This window comes from Vicia villosa, linkage group LG2 (genome assembly GCF_029867415.1).
Source record: "Vicia villosa cultivar HV-30 ecotype Madison, WI linkage group LG2, Vvil1.0, whole genome shotgun sequence".
In the NCBI taxonomy this organism is placed as follows: Eukaryota; Viridiplantae; Streptophyta; class Magnoliopsida; order Fabales; family Fabaceae; genus Vicia; species Vicia villosa.
The window spans coordinates 158597648-158611256 of record NC_081181.1 but is presented as its reverse complement, the minus strand read 5'-3'; the positions used below and the strand labels follow the sequence as shown (position 1 = coordinate 158611256).

Below are 13609 nucleotides of genomic sequence, written 5' to 3'. Positions count from 1 at the left end.
AGACACGTCGAGCGACGTGCTCATGGTAGGAAATCAGCACAGACGTGTCAATGGGCCCTGGGTAGCACTCCTCCCGTGCGGAGAGTCAACATCTGGTACCTCCTCCTTCGCCTCCTGGTATCTAACTGCATCCTCCTCCTCCTCCTCTCGTACCTCCTGCTGACGGGAAGAAGAGACCTGAGGCAGACGACTCCTCGATCCAGATGAGGAAGTACCCTCGTCCATTTGCATGGGTACTCAAACACGACCCCGTCCCTGCATCGATGCCAGCTGCGCCGCCCGCTCGCGTCTAGCCGACGCTGTCTGGGACTCTCTCCCCTATCTGATGCGTGCTGGGTTGTCTGCCAAATTCCTGAAACATCGCGATCCATAAGAATGCGAAAAAATTCAAAAAAATAAAAAAACACTTCTGGACACATTTCGAAAGTTCATTTTCGAAACTGGTGAGGGGGTGTTTTCGGAAATGAACTTCTGAAACACCCCTGCGAAGCCAACTTCTGCAACTTCCATGACAGACCCCAAAATCCAATGTTCAATCATGTTATAATGCTTCTAAACAACCTAAATACTACTAACAACCTACCCATATATCATTTTTGTAATTTCTAACAACCCTAACATGCATTTGAATTATGGATCTAAGGATTATGAAACTTACAATTTGAAGTGATTGAGAAGATTTTGAATGTAGTAGAGCAAGTAGAAACAGCCTTTGATGTAGCCTTGGAACTTGGTTTGCAAAAAATCTCTTTGAGGAAGTGTTGATGGTGATTTAGGGTAAATGAATTGGGTGGATGGGGCTGTTTTACTAAATCTGCAAAACGCGCAGTATTTCGGAAATGCACTTCCGAAATCCTGTTTTCGGAAATGCATTTCCAAAATAAGACAAATTTTGAAGAAAAAAAAGTATTTTCAGAGATGCATCTCCGAAAACAGCATTTTTTTACATTTCGGAAATGTATTTCCGAAACAAAAGGGCATTTTGAAGTTTTCACCAGGGATCACCAAGAAGATGGATCAATAAAGAAATTTCCAAATTTTAACCAATATTACATGTCTTAAATATAGCTATTCAAAATTTTAACCAATATTACATGTCTTTAATATAGCTCATACATACTTAGTAAATTATAAATTGGGTGGTGGGTTGATATTGTAATAGAATGGATTTGGGCCTAAAAATATTGTTTTAATATTTTAATTAATTAATTTAAAAATATGTTAATTAATAAATATTCTAGTCATCTCTACAAACTAATAAAAAATAATTTGTAATCCTAATCACCACTTGCGGCGCATGCAAAAGTGGAGATAGACCACATAAATTCAAAATCCATCAAAATTAATAGACCAAAATTGCAGAATTTGTAATAGAGAAAAGCTATGTTTACACCCAATTTATAACACTACACCGTATATTTTACCGCTTCTTATATCATTTGAGGTTTTTTAAATAATTTGTTTATCTTAAAATTTGTGCCATGTTATATTTATCTTGTAGTGTAGTATAAAGTTGGTGTCATATACCGTGTTAATAAATTAGTGTAAAAATAGCAAAGCTGTTTGTAATAAGGGGATCAATTATTTAAAATGGTCAAACTAAGAAAATCAAAAATAACATTTAAACCAAATAAAAATTAAAATAGTTTATATAGATTATTCACATTACTCGATCTAATATTTTTTTTTTTTTACTAATAACAAACTAGTAAGAACTCACACAAAAACACAAAGAGACTATACATCAGAGATATGATTTTAGCTTTTAAACATAAAGTTGCGATCGAGTGTGAAAGATAAAAAGTCTATTAGGAAAAATTAACGTGTTTAATCATTGAAAACCTTCTTTGAATTTTGAATTCACAAAAGATATTTATAATTCATTTTATCTATTGTAAGGGTGGCAAATATACCTTCTATAGAAAGCATTAATATTTATTTGATTTTTTTTTCAAAAATTGGCCATAATCTATAAGGTGGTGTGTAATCATTAGGCCACTTTGACCCACTTTGTCGTACAATGAACTTTCACATAACACCATTTACAAAGTGGGGTGTTGAATAATTTATTCAATAGTTGAATAACTACAATTGTGTGTTGAATCATATGTTTAATGTGATATGAATTAATTGGTGTTGAATACTTTCAACATGTTGAATAACAAAAGAGTGGGAGCCACCTAAAGTATGTGACAAAATATTATTGGTTGTTGTGTATGTTTAGATTTTTATTTCATAATAATTATTTAATGTAAATTATTTTTTAGTAAATCAATTTTTTATTTATTTTTATTTTCACCAAAATTCATCATTTTTTTTCTATAAATAGAGACTTGTTTCATTTGATTTGGACACACACAAAAAATTCACTTTTTTCTCTCAATTTTTTCTATTTAGCCTTCAAAAAAATTTTGTTTGTAACTCAAGACATCTTTGTAGTGAAATGGATTCCAACAATAATCCTTTTAACATCCAAAATTCTACTAATTATCCTTTCAACTACCCAAATTTCAACAACTATATATTTCAAAATCAATCTTTCAACAACTCTAGTCATCTTTTTAGTTTTTTTTTTTAAATTTTATCTGTTTTAATAATAACTATTTCTACATCTCTTATTTATTACTTGCAAGAAAAAAATTAAAAATATAAAATTGGAAGAAAAAATTAAATAAATTACTAAATTAGAACAAAATTAAAATAAAATATTTAAATCTTAATTATTTTAATTTAGTTTCAATTGTTAATTGAGATGTAGAAATATATAATCATAAAAACAAATATATAAAAGAAAATAAGAATAAGAAATAAAAGTAGTAGGGTAGGGTGTTGAATTTTATTAAACAAAATCATTGTAGTGAGTAAAATTTGAATGTGTGTTGAATGATGAGGTGGAAGAGAGAGAAGATGATGTGGAACATATAAAGTGAAAAAGTATGGTGTTGAATAACTACACCATTGTACAGAGTCTAAAAACATAAAAATAAAAAATTTATTAGATTAGGAAAACTCGAAAAATGCTTCTTTATCTTATTTGAAAGTTATATATCTTTTGTTGGAGTTATTCAGATGGTTTAATACGAGGGAGAATTTTTACACTTTGTAACTTTTTTTTAGTAATATATCTTTTGTGAGAGACACGCCACATACTCAATCAAAACCTTAATATTTGAATTTCAACCTTTGTAGGAAATTTAGGCATTGAAATCCTTTTATTTTAAATGTGTATTTGTGTTGTTCATCGATTTGACATATGTATAATATACTGAGACGCATCCAGAGTTCAATCTCCGTAATATATGAATATGAATTCCAATTTCTTGTTTGTTTTTAACACTTACTTTGACGTGTTTTAGAGAGTTTATTGTATTTTTAATGTGTCCAAATTTGAAAACTTAAATTATAAGAGTATTTTAGTTTTGCCGAATGTGTGCAAGATGTATTAAACAACCCCCTTAAAAATTTGGTAGTCTAGGATGAATAAAAAAATTTCAAAAAGAATGAGGCCTTAAACAGTGGGCTAGAGATAGTATTGGGCCTGTCAGTAACGAGGAATTAACTTGTCATTCCCTCACTTATACCTGATACCCTCCACGTTGCATGTTTTTACCATTATATCCTTATCTAAAGTTACCAATTTTTAAAAGTATGAATTTTTACCTAAAATTTCAAAACTATACCAAAATTTTCTATAAAGAATCATAATTTTTCATGAGATTTTACCATAAATTTCGAAGCTCTATACCGAAACTTTTGAAAAAAAAATTCAAAAATTTCAAAATTTCTGGTAAAAATTTGTAAAAAATTTCACCAATAATTTCGTAATATATGCGTTTTTATCAAAAATTTCGAATTTTTTATTATTTATTTACCGAAAATATTAAAATGTATGTTTCTGAAAATTTTGAATAAACTACCGCAAATTCCGTTCGCATTTTTTAACCCAAATTTATCTATAAATAATTTAAAAATTATCAAAATATGAGGTGTCAGATTGGTTGTTAAGGAAAAAAATAATGAAAAAAGTTACTTTTTATCCCATGATTCTTTAAACTTTGACCAAACATATGGAATGTACTAGTATAAATTTGAAGTTATATTTTTATACAGCAATCTTTTTCATATTCCAGCACCTTACCTATATGGTAAGTTTTACCTAACTTCTTTGTATTGATACAATATACCATGTTCCTTAGGATGGATGAAATTCTTATATTATTTTCTTAAAGGCTCTTAGAATTAAACATATTTACCTCATATTATGTTGAAGTATTTCCAAACTTTGGTGTTCAAGTGATAGAGATTTTCCAACATTTTAGATTGCATTCAATCTTTCTTCTGCATCTTATTCTAGATATCGTTTACCATCCAAGGAAAAAAAAAAAAGAAAACGTCATTTATATATTGGATAAGTAAAGCAATAAACTTGCTTTTCTAAATGATACAATAATTAAATCCCTCACTAACTTATTTCTTCACACAGTAGTCAGGTAGAACTAAATAGCAAGTTATACAAAATCCAAACAAGGGATAAACAAAAAAGCCCCTTAACTTAAACATTGTTCAATATAAAAAACATCAAATTGAAAAAACAAACAAAATCATTAGTTTGAAAATGTCTATAATCTAATCCAATGCTCAAAATATATACTGAACAGAGGAAATTTTTGAAGAACTAGGCCATGGTACTTGAATAATCACCATAAAATCTTCATATTCAAAACCAACTTCTTTGCCATCAATTCTACAAATCTTTGGTTTCTCTGATGCAAACACTCTCATTTCACCACTTCCTCTAACTCCAACTTCAACCAAATCTTGATCCTCATCAAATTCCAGTGACTGAATTGCCCCTCCATTGTTTAACATATTCACCAAACCAATAGGAGCAAACTTCAAGGACTTTTTAGGAAGTAAGGTGATTGGAGAAACAGTTATAAGCTCAAAATTGAATGGTTCTAAGGAGATTTCTTCAGTGTCTGATTGAGAGAAAATTTTAAGCTTTTTGGCTTGGCTGAAATATAGAGCAAAAAGTTCTACACTTTCAATGGAAATGGGATTTTTCCCACTCTCCCATTCAATGTCTTTGATGTTGATCTTAGTTGATACCAAATGAGAAAACTCAGATGCACATTTGTTTGATCTTATGTCGCGAAACCATCCTCCTCCTTGACAATTAAACACGCCAAGAACTCCGGTGTACTATTACAAAAAAGAAATAATATTGTCAAAACGCAGATCGCGAAAAATGAATATTTTTAATTATATTTAACACGACCGTTGGGTTAAACGTATATAGGATTAAACACAGATAAAGTTAAGCAGAGATTGAACTCCAAATCTCTAAGTCCTTTAATCCTATATCTAGTTGTAAAATGAAATAGACCGTAGATGATTAGGACTGATAGTTTCTACGCGCCCATAATGATATGATTGAAAATTTTGATCAATTAAAATTCAAATTAGAATATATTGTTGTGAAAGTGAGGAGGGAAGGTTCACCTTGTTGAGATTCCATATTTTGAGCATTGTTTTGCCATCATGTAAAGGGTCAGCAAAGAGACAGTCCTTAGTTGGTAGGGCATAATATTCACATCTAAGGATAGTACCATCAGGCAAAGCTAAGGTCTTAAGAAGTTCAAAATTGTGATTTCCAACAGTGTCACTTATGTAAATAGGTCCACCAGATATGGCTCTAGAAGCTGCATGAAAAGAAGCACAAGGGTGTGTAGATTGAAACATATCCCAATCTGGTTGAATGAAATTTCCCATCCATAAACTATTGTATGCACAATGCACCATGTGACATCCTTGTAACCAATATGTACCATTTGGATCACCATAAGGGTCAGTACACCAAAAATCATCACCTAATTCAAAAAAAAAAATATTGAATTTTTTAACTAGGATTTCTTCGTACACAACAAAATCAAAAGTCTTTCGTGTAGATGCACGTAAAAATGTCATGAACAAAATCAGAAGTGTTACATATAAATACATATAGAAGTGTCGTGTCCGAATGCATGTGTATATTTACTAGTTAAGATAAAAAAAATTGATTTGCGTGACATACCGACGCGACCGAGGGATATGGCTTCGGTTCCAAGTAACATGAAATCATTGCAATGTTCCATGCTAGCAATGACACCATTACCATTGAAATGTTTCTTCACTGAAGTTGTTAGAGCTTTGTAATATGCTTTTGCTAAATCAACTCTACCACCATACTTTTCACACACCATCTCTAGCAACTGATTAGAAAAAACATCAAACCAAAAATGAAAATGTCAAAAAATAATAAAAACTTACTATATTTAGAAAAAGGTTACTTCAAACTTATTTAAATTAACTTATTATCTAAATTCCTTGTAACACAATAAAGTCAATAAACAAAAAGATTATGGATAAGATAAAGTGCCGACCAAAAGACTATAGATAATTTGACCCTACAACAATTACAACTTCACCTATCATTTTATTTCCTTTATTTGTGACATATACCGACATAATTAAAGTGTAAAATATGTTGGACTAATATTGTAATTAATCAAAAGAAGAGTACTTACATGGATGACATCAACCTTGACTCCATCAATTCCAGACTCTTCCAAAAGAGAATGAATACCTTCATACATTTGATCAACCAAATGAGGAGGAACCAACCCTACACCATTATTAACAATTTTATCCACAGCCAAATCTTCCATAGTAGTTTCCAATCCAACGGTCAATTTAGGCTTCTCCACAACAGCTTTTGGTAAACCCTCAACACCGGGTCTTATCCCACCCCAATAACCACACAAAGCATGCCACACATACACATATTCAACACTCTCAAAATCTTTCTTTAATTCCTTAACAAATCCACCTAACCCTAATCCATTTTTATAATCTTTAAATTTATAATTTTCATCAAATTTAATTAACCTACATGGCATCTGTTCACCCGCGTCCGTCCGATTAATCCCATCGTTAGTATCAATGGGATCATCATCATGTGCGATAGATTGCCAACCATCGTCGATTAAAACAAAGCCAGGTGGACAACCACCATTGGTTAAATCTTTTACTCCTTCCCAAATTCCTTGAGGGTGTACCTTAAGATAAAATGCATCCCATGTACACCATCCAAATTTCTCCACTATGCCCGGAACTGTTTTTTCTTCTAGAAGCTTGAAAGTTCCTAAGTGGTCCCTCACAGTTTTCATTGCTTCTTTTACAAGCTTAAATGGATCGTTACCGGCGTGAAGGTAAATGACAGTGTCGTATTGAGATTCTGTTATGGAAGTTGAACCACTCTCGACGCAGACTAAAACGTTGTCGTTTTGATCGGATTGTAAAGAAGCGCGAAATGGACCTTCTATTATTGGGAGAAATAGAACATAGGGTCGAGATCTGTTCGGATCCGAATCTTGTTTCGGATCCGAGTTTTGGAGCATGAGAAATTGAGTTTCGGTTTCGATGTCTTTTCCGTTTGAACCGGTCCAGAGAGTGGTCCACCATACTTTGAACCGGAATATGCTTGTGAAGTTTATGTTTTTGAGTTTTCCAATGGGTGCCACGTGGCGGGGTTTTGGTTCGGTGGTTTTGAAGCCGAGGAAGCAGCCGTTGGTGGATGAAGTGGTTGTGGTGGTTATGTTTTTGGGGACATCAGAGAGGATGATGTGATTGTTGACTTTTAGGGTTGACTCGGATAAGGTAAAAGTGAAGGGTGAATTGGAACATGTATTAAGGTTGTTGGTTGTGTTGGTGTTAGAGTTGTTTTTGTTTGAGTTTAAGGTTGGATTTGGAGGAGACATTTTGAATGGTTATAGTGTGAATGAATGAAATAAAAGGGAAGTGATAGTGATTTGATATATGGTGTGGTTTTGTGTATTTGATGAAGTGAATAAAAAGTTGTTTGTGTTTGGTTTTGAAATTTGATGATGGATGAAAGAGCAAGAAATTGATGTGTATTTATAGAGGAAAAGAATATGAATAGTCATGCAATGAGTGGACACAAACGAAGGCGTGGTGAAGGTTGGTTTTGAATTTTTTATATTAGTTTTTTTTTTTTAATTTTCATGTGTTTTTATAATTGTTGTGCGTATGTTTATATCTTTCATTTTCTTCTTTTTATTTTTATTCTAAAATTGTATATTTTTTTATTTTAATATTTTATTTGTATCATTGTCAATTTAATATCTTTAACTATGTATTTTTATGATAAAATTGAATACATCGACTGATCAACATAATAATAATAATAATAGTAATAATAATAATAATATTTTAGTAAATATATTATTTTATATAGTGAATTAATGAATTAAACTAGTTAATTTGAGACGAAAGAAATTGTTCTCAGTTACGCATTAATACAAATGATCATGCTGTTTCAAAAGTTTTTTTGAACGGTGATTATAATAGACTTTTTATTATTCAACTTTTAAAGTGATAAGAACATTAATAATGACCACTGGCCAGTGGCCACTGAACAGGCATCTCTATTATTAGCTATGTCAATGTAAAGTGCATAGAGGATTTAAGCATTATCATTCCTATCTTTATCTAGAACCATCTCAAATTTGTGAGATTTTACTTGGTCTGTTTGGTAACACTAAAAAATAGCTTTTAGCTTTTAGTTTTTCAGCTTATATTGATAAAAAAAATTTTGTTTGATAACTGTCATTTAGCTTTTAGCTTGTAGCTTTTTTTTCAAAAACTATTTAAAGTAACTTTTGACCTTTTAGCTTGTGAATTTTTATTTAATTTATACCCCTATTATTTTAACAAAAATACAATCCTTATATATATAATGGTTTTTGCGTTGTATAATTATTTTCGTATGGATTAAAAAAAATGGAATATTTAATATTTTAATGACATTAGAATTACATACCTTGTAAAACATTAAGAGATTATTATTTTAAATTAATATAATTGAATTTAAAATTGTAATGATGTTACTTTATTATCTCATTAAATTTATATATAAATTTTATTATATAAGTTTATTTAAAAATTTATATATAATTGTTTGATATATTTTGATGTTATTTTTAATTTTAATATATATTAATTTTTTTGCATGTGTTTGCTAATATATGTATTTTTATTTTATAAAAAATAATTTAATTATATAATACAATAATATAATGAAACTATAAATTAGGGATGGCAAGCAGACCCGAACCCGCGTGGCCCACCCGCACCCGAACCCGAGTCAACGGGTGAAAATCCGAGTTGACTGGGTTCGGCTTCGGGTGCGGGTTTGGGTAGTGTGAAACCCGCACTCGAAACCCGAACTCACACCCGTTTATATATATATATATATATATATATATATATATATATATATATATATATATATATATATATATATATATATATATATATATATATATATATATATATATATATATATATATATATATATATATATATATATATATATATATATATATATATATATATATATATATATATATATATATATATATATATATATATATATATATAGAGGAGGGATCAAATTACACCCGAAGAGTTACACCACGAGTTACACTCGTTCAATAACTACATCTCGAAATAATATTTTTTAAATTCAACCGTTGGATTGAAACATAATATCATATAGATCATTCCTATAAAGTTTGAACTTAATCTATAATGATTTACTATATCATCAAGATATCCAAAGATTAACGTCAAAATGAGCTTTCATATAACGTTAATTTTGATGTCATTGAATAACATCAAAATTAACGTTATATGAAAGCTCATTTTGACGTTAATCTTTGGATATCTTGATGATATAGTAAATCATTATAGATTAAGCTCAAACTTTATAGGTATGATCTATATCATATTATGTTTCAATCCAACGGTTGAATTTAAAAAATATTATTTCGAGATGTAGTTATTGAACGAGTGTAACTCGTGGTGTAACTCTTCGGGTGTAATTTGATCCCTCCTCATATATATATATATTATTGTGGAAAGTTGTAGAAAAAATGTATTTTATGTATTTTGCTGCGGGTTTGGGTTTGGGTGAAAAAACTCGAACCCAACGGGTGTAGCCGTGGGTGTTGTTTTGCCACCCGAACATCATTTGGGTTTGGGTTCGGGTTCGGGTGCCAATTTTGGGTGCGGGTTTGGGTAGTGTGAAACCCGCACCCGATCCGACCCGTTGTCATCCCTACTATCAATTCTTAATTAAGAATGTCCTTTTATATCATTTTGTATTTATCAGCTAGTATATCAGTTAATTTACCAAACACTCAAATTAATTTATCAGTTATCAGCTACCAACTACAAGTCATCAGCTACCAGCTACCAGCTACCAGTTAATTTTACCAAAAAGAGCCTAAAAAGTTGAAAATTTCTATAGAGCGGTGGAGGTTTCAAAGAATTATATTTCACTACAAATTAAATGTCAAATATCTACATAAAATTCATTTTTGACATAATTTAGTCATAAAAAAGTATGAGATCTTGTAATGTAAAACATCTTGTCCATTCTAAAAGATGATTGTATTCTCGCCTCTTTATATCAATCTCGCTTCCAATGGGAGTAATATGCCTCCAATTAAGAGTAAGTTTCTCCGTCCTGTCCCTGTACACACCCATAAAAATTATATATAATTTTTAAAATACATATATTTTCATAATAACAAAATTAATAATTAAATACATATTTTAAAATAAAGATAATAAAATAAATTTCATAGGTCGAGGTAGGGATGGGAGTGGAAGCCAGTACTAGCATTTTTTACCTCCGCTCCCATAATTAAAAGCTAAATTTTCTCAGCATACAACTTCAATTAAATTTATTTTTACCATTTAATTTAGGACAGGGTGGCCAGATTCGGTTGAAAGCGATTTTTTTTGTCACAAAGTAAAATTTTGTGTATTTATAGAGAATATGAAGATAAGAAAAACATTTTATCTCTAGAAGATCTTGGTGGCGGACAATATGTCTGGAGTTCATATTAGGATAAAAGGAAAAACAAAGAATAGAAAAACTTTGACATAAAGGGATTACAATGAAGATGTTGAGAAGAAGAATCAAGTATAAGGTGTTGGAATCACGACTGAATCAGCTATGGGCAATAAAAGAATCCTAAACATAGTTGATTTAGGACAAGATAACTATCTTGTGACATTTTCGAGTGATGGAGATCAGAAAATTGTGATCTTCGAGAGTCAGTGGCTCAATTTTTATCATTACCTCACGAACAAGGAATGAAGATCCAATTTTTCCCGAATTTTGATGCCATTGACAATGTGGCGGTGTGGGTGAGAATCTCTTGTTTGCTGATAGAGTACTGATCGGTCACCATTTGTATTGTGTTTTCATCAATCTCTTAGCATCAATCTCATCAGTTCGGTAACACAATTGTCCATCTTTTATAGTTTTCGTTGTTATTTTGAATGTTTCGTTTAAGTTGTGTGTTTTGCTTTGATATTAAAAACTCATGCCATTTAAGGTGCTTTGATGTGTGTTTTGGTAGTAATTATGTTTCAGGTTTAAGCGGTAAAGTCCGTAAGAAGAATGTAGAGCCAAACAAATGCGAGTCGAAGTAAAAAATGAAGATATGGCGCATACAGTGGCCTGACATGGGTGCCAGTGTTGCCTGACACGGCCCGTGTCAGGAAGCAGGAGGAAACAAAGAAAATGTGCAAAGCAGTGGCCTGACACGGGTACCCGTGTCACCTGACAGGGCCTGTGTCAGGAAGCCTGGGGGAAAAATCTCAAAACAACATTGGCAAAGGGTCAACACGGGTGCCCGTGTCACAGGACACAGCCCGTGTTGGCAGGCGCGAGCAGATTCTTAATATTTTTATAATTTTTAGCCTCAACTTCAGTAAGGGTAGTGTGGACTTTTCGCATGTTTGGAACTTGAATCAACACTACTAAAACCTAATTCGTATTAGGATGGAGGCATCTTTGATCTTTTGGAAGAAAAATTCACAGAGAACGAAGGAGAGAGCAAGGGTTTTGGAAGAAGATCTTCAAGAGCGATTGCAATTGGAGATCATATCAACCGCTAAATTCTTGTAATGTCAACGAATATCTGTTTTATTTCTTTTATCAGTATGAGTAGCTAAAGAATTTTATCTTAGGGAGATGTCCCTGGATCGCTATGTTGTGATGAATTGATTTACCGTCAATTTACGTATTGAATGTTTTTATGCATTAAGTTTTTATTCAAAGTTCTTCATGCTTCATTTTATTGGAAAATATTGTGATGATTTACGGTTAAGGTTAGGTCGGACAAACCACCTTAACGCCTCTTTGAATTATAACACTGTCGGTAAATCACTTAGGAATAAGGATTTAACCGTAGTGATCATTTATTCCTGGTTATATTCATATAGATATTGATATGCGATTTAGTGGTCAAGGAATTAAAACTGAATTTTAATATAAAAAAGGTTTACAGCTAAGGAATTAGTGTAAACTAACATCGAGAATTGATACTTAAGCATATTAATGAATCTTACGTAAAATATCGGTTACATGATTCATAAGGCGGTTCATACATCTACCCTAGCATATTCCATCATACTTGTTTCTAATCAATCTACTTTTTGTTTAATTTCACTATTTGCATTTCAAGTTAATAACATCAATCCAAATCAACACCCGATATTGTTTTGTTGAATTGAATTCTTATTTTCTCTTATAGTATCATAGCAGCCCTCGAGACCGATACTTGGATAATCTCCACTTTAATTACTACATCGGTTAAAAAGTAGTAGACTTGCTATTTTACCGATCAAGTTTTTGGCGCCGTTGTCGGGGTCTGCCAAAGTTTTTGGATAATCTCTACTTTAATTACTACGATCATTGCGTCCTTACATTTGTGGGAAACTGAATTGGTAAAGCAGTGGAGGTGGATAAAATCACCCTTTTAAGAGAACGTGGAAAGTATGTCAAGCCATGTGTGCAGGTTAATTTGACTACCCGTTGCTTGCTATGTTCTCTATTAAGGGGAAACACTATAAGATCGAAGATGAAGGCCTACATCTTTTTATGTCTTGAATGTGGGAGATTCGGTCATGAAATTAGTGAATGTACGCAGATAAAACTAAAAAAGTAATGGATACTAACAGTAAATATGCGGGGAAGGTGAGAGCTATAGAAATGGATCAGAACATGGAGCTGTTAGCTGAAGATTTCGTTTTATATTGTTTGTCCTTCGAAGGAGTTGAGAATCGAAGGAAAGATGGTTACTGATGGCCATCCCTTAAAAAGTGAAAGAATGGCTACTGATGGTCATGCCTCGAAGATACAGATTTCTAAGTTCGTTGAAGATAGTGAACACTGAAAGACTAATGAAAGCATATGTCTTCGGGACTTAGACAAAATTCATAGAATATGTATTCAAGTATTACTACTTAGCGTGTTTTTTAGTGTTTGTTTAATACACTGCCACGCGTCGAAGATGGACTCAGGCGGGAAGATTTGAAATTCGAAGACGGTTTCGTAACCGTTCAATAACAGATGGCTTCGCTGGAAGTTCTGATGAGAAACGTGGCAGCAGATTAGTATAGGACCGTTAAGGTCGAAACTAGTATAAATAGGAGTCTTAATGTTAGGATTCTGTGTGTTCATTTTGTA

General features: G+C 31.8%; 1 protein-coding gene across 1 annotated transcript; it reads right to left on the bottom strand.

Annotated features, from left to right (window-relative positions):
• Positions 1-4375: 4375 nt before the first annotated feature.
• Positions 4376-7945, bottom strand: LOC131652709 (galactinol--sucrose galactosyltransferase-like). Its single transcript, XM_058922653.1, has 4 exons — positions 6567-7945; positions 6074-6251; positions 5503-5870; positions 4376-5202 (listed from the first exon to the last, which is right to left on the bottom strand). The coding sequence occupies exons 1-4, from the start codon at positions 7797-7799 to the stop codon at positions 4639-4641; spliced, it is 2343 nt and encodes a 780-aa protein (XP_058778636.1). The 5' UTR covers positions 7800-7945; the 3' UTR covers positions 4376-4638.
• Between the last annotated feature and the right edge of the window lie 5664 nt (positions 7946-13609).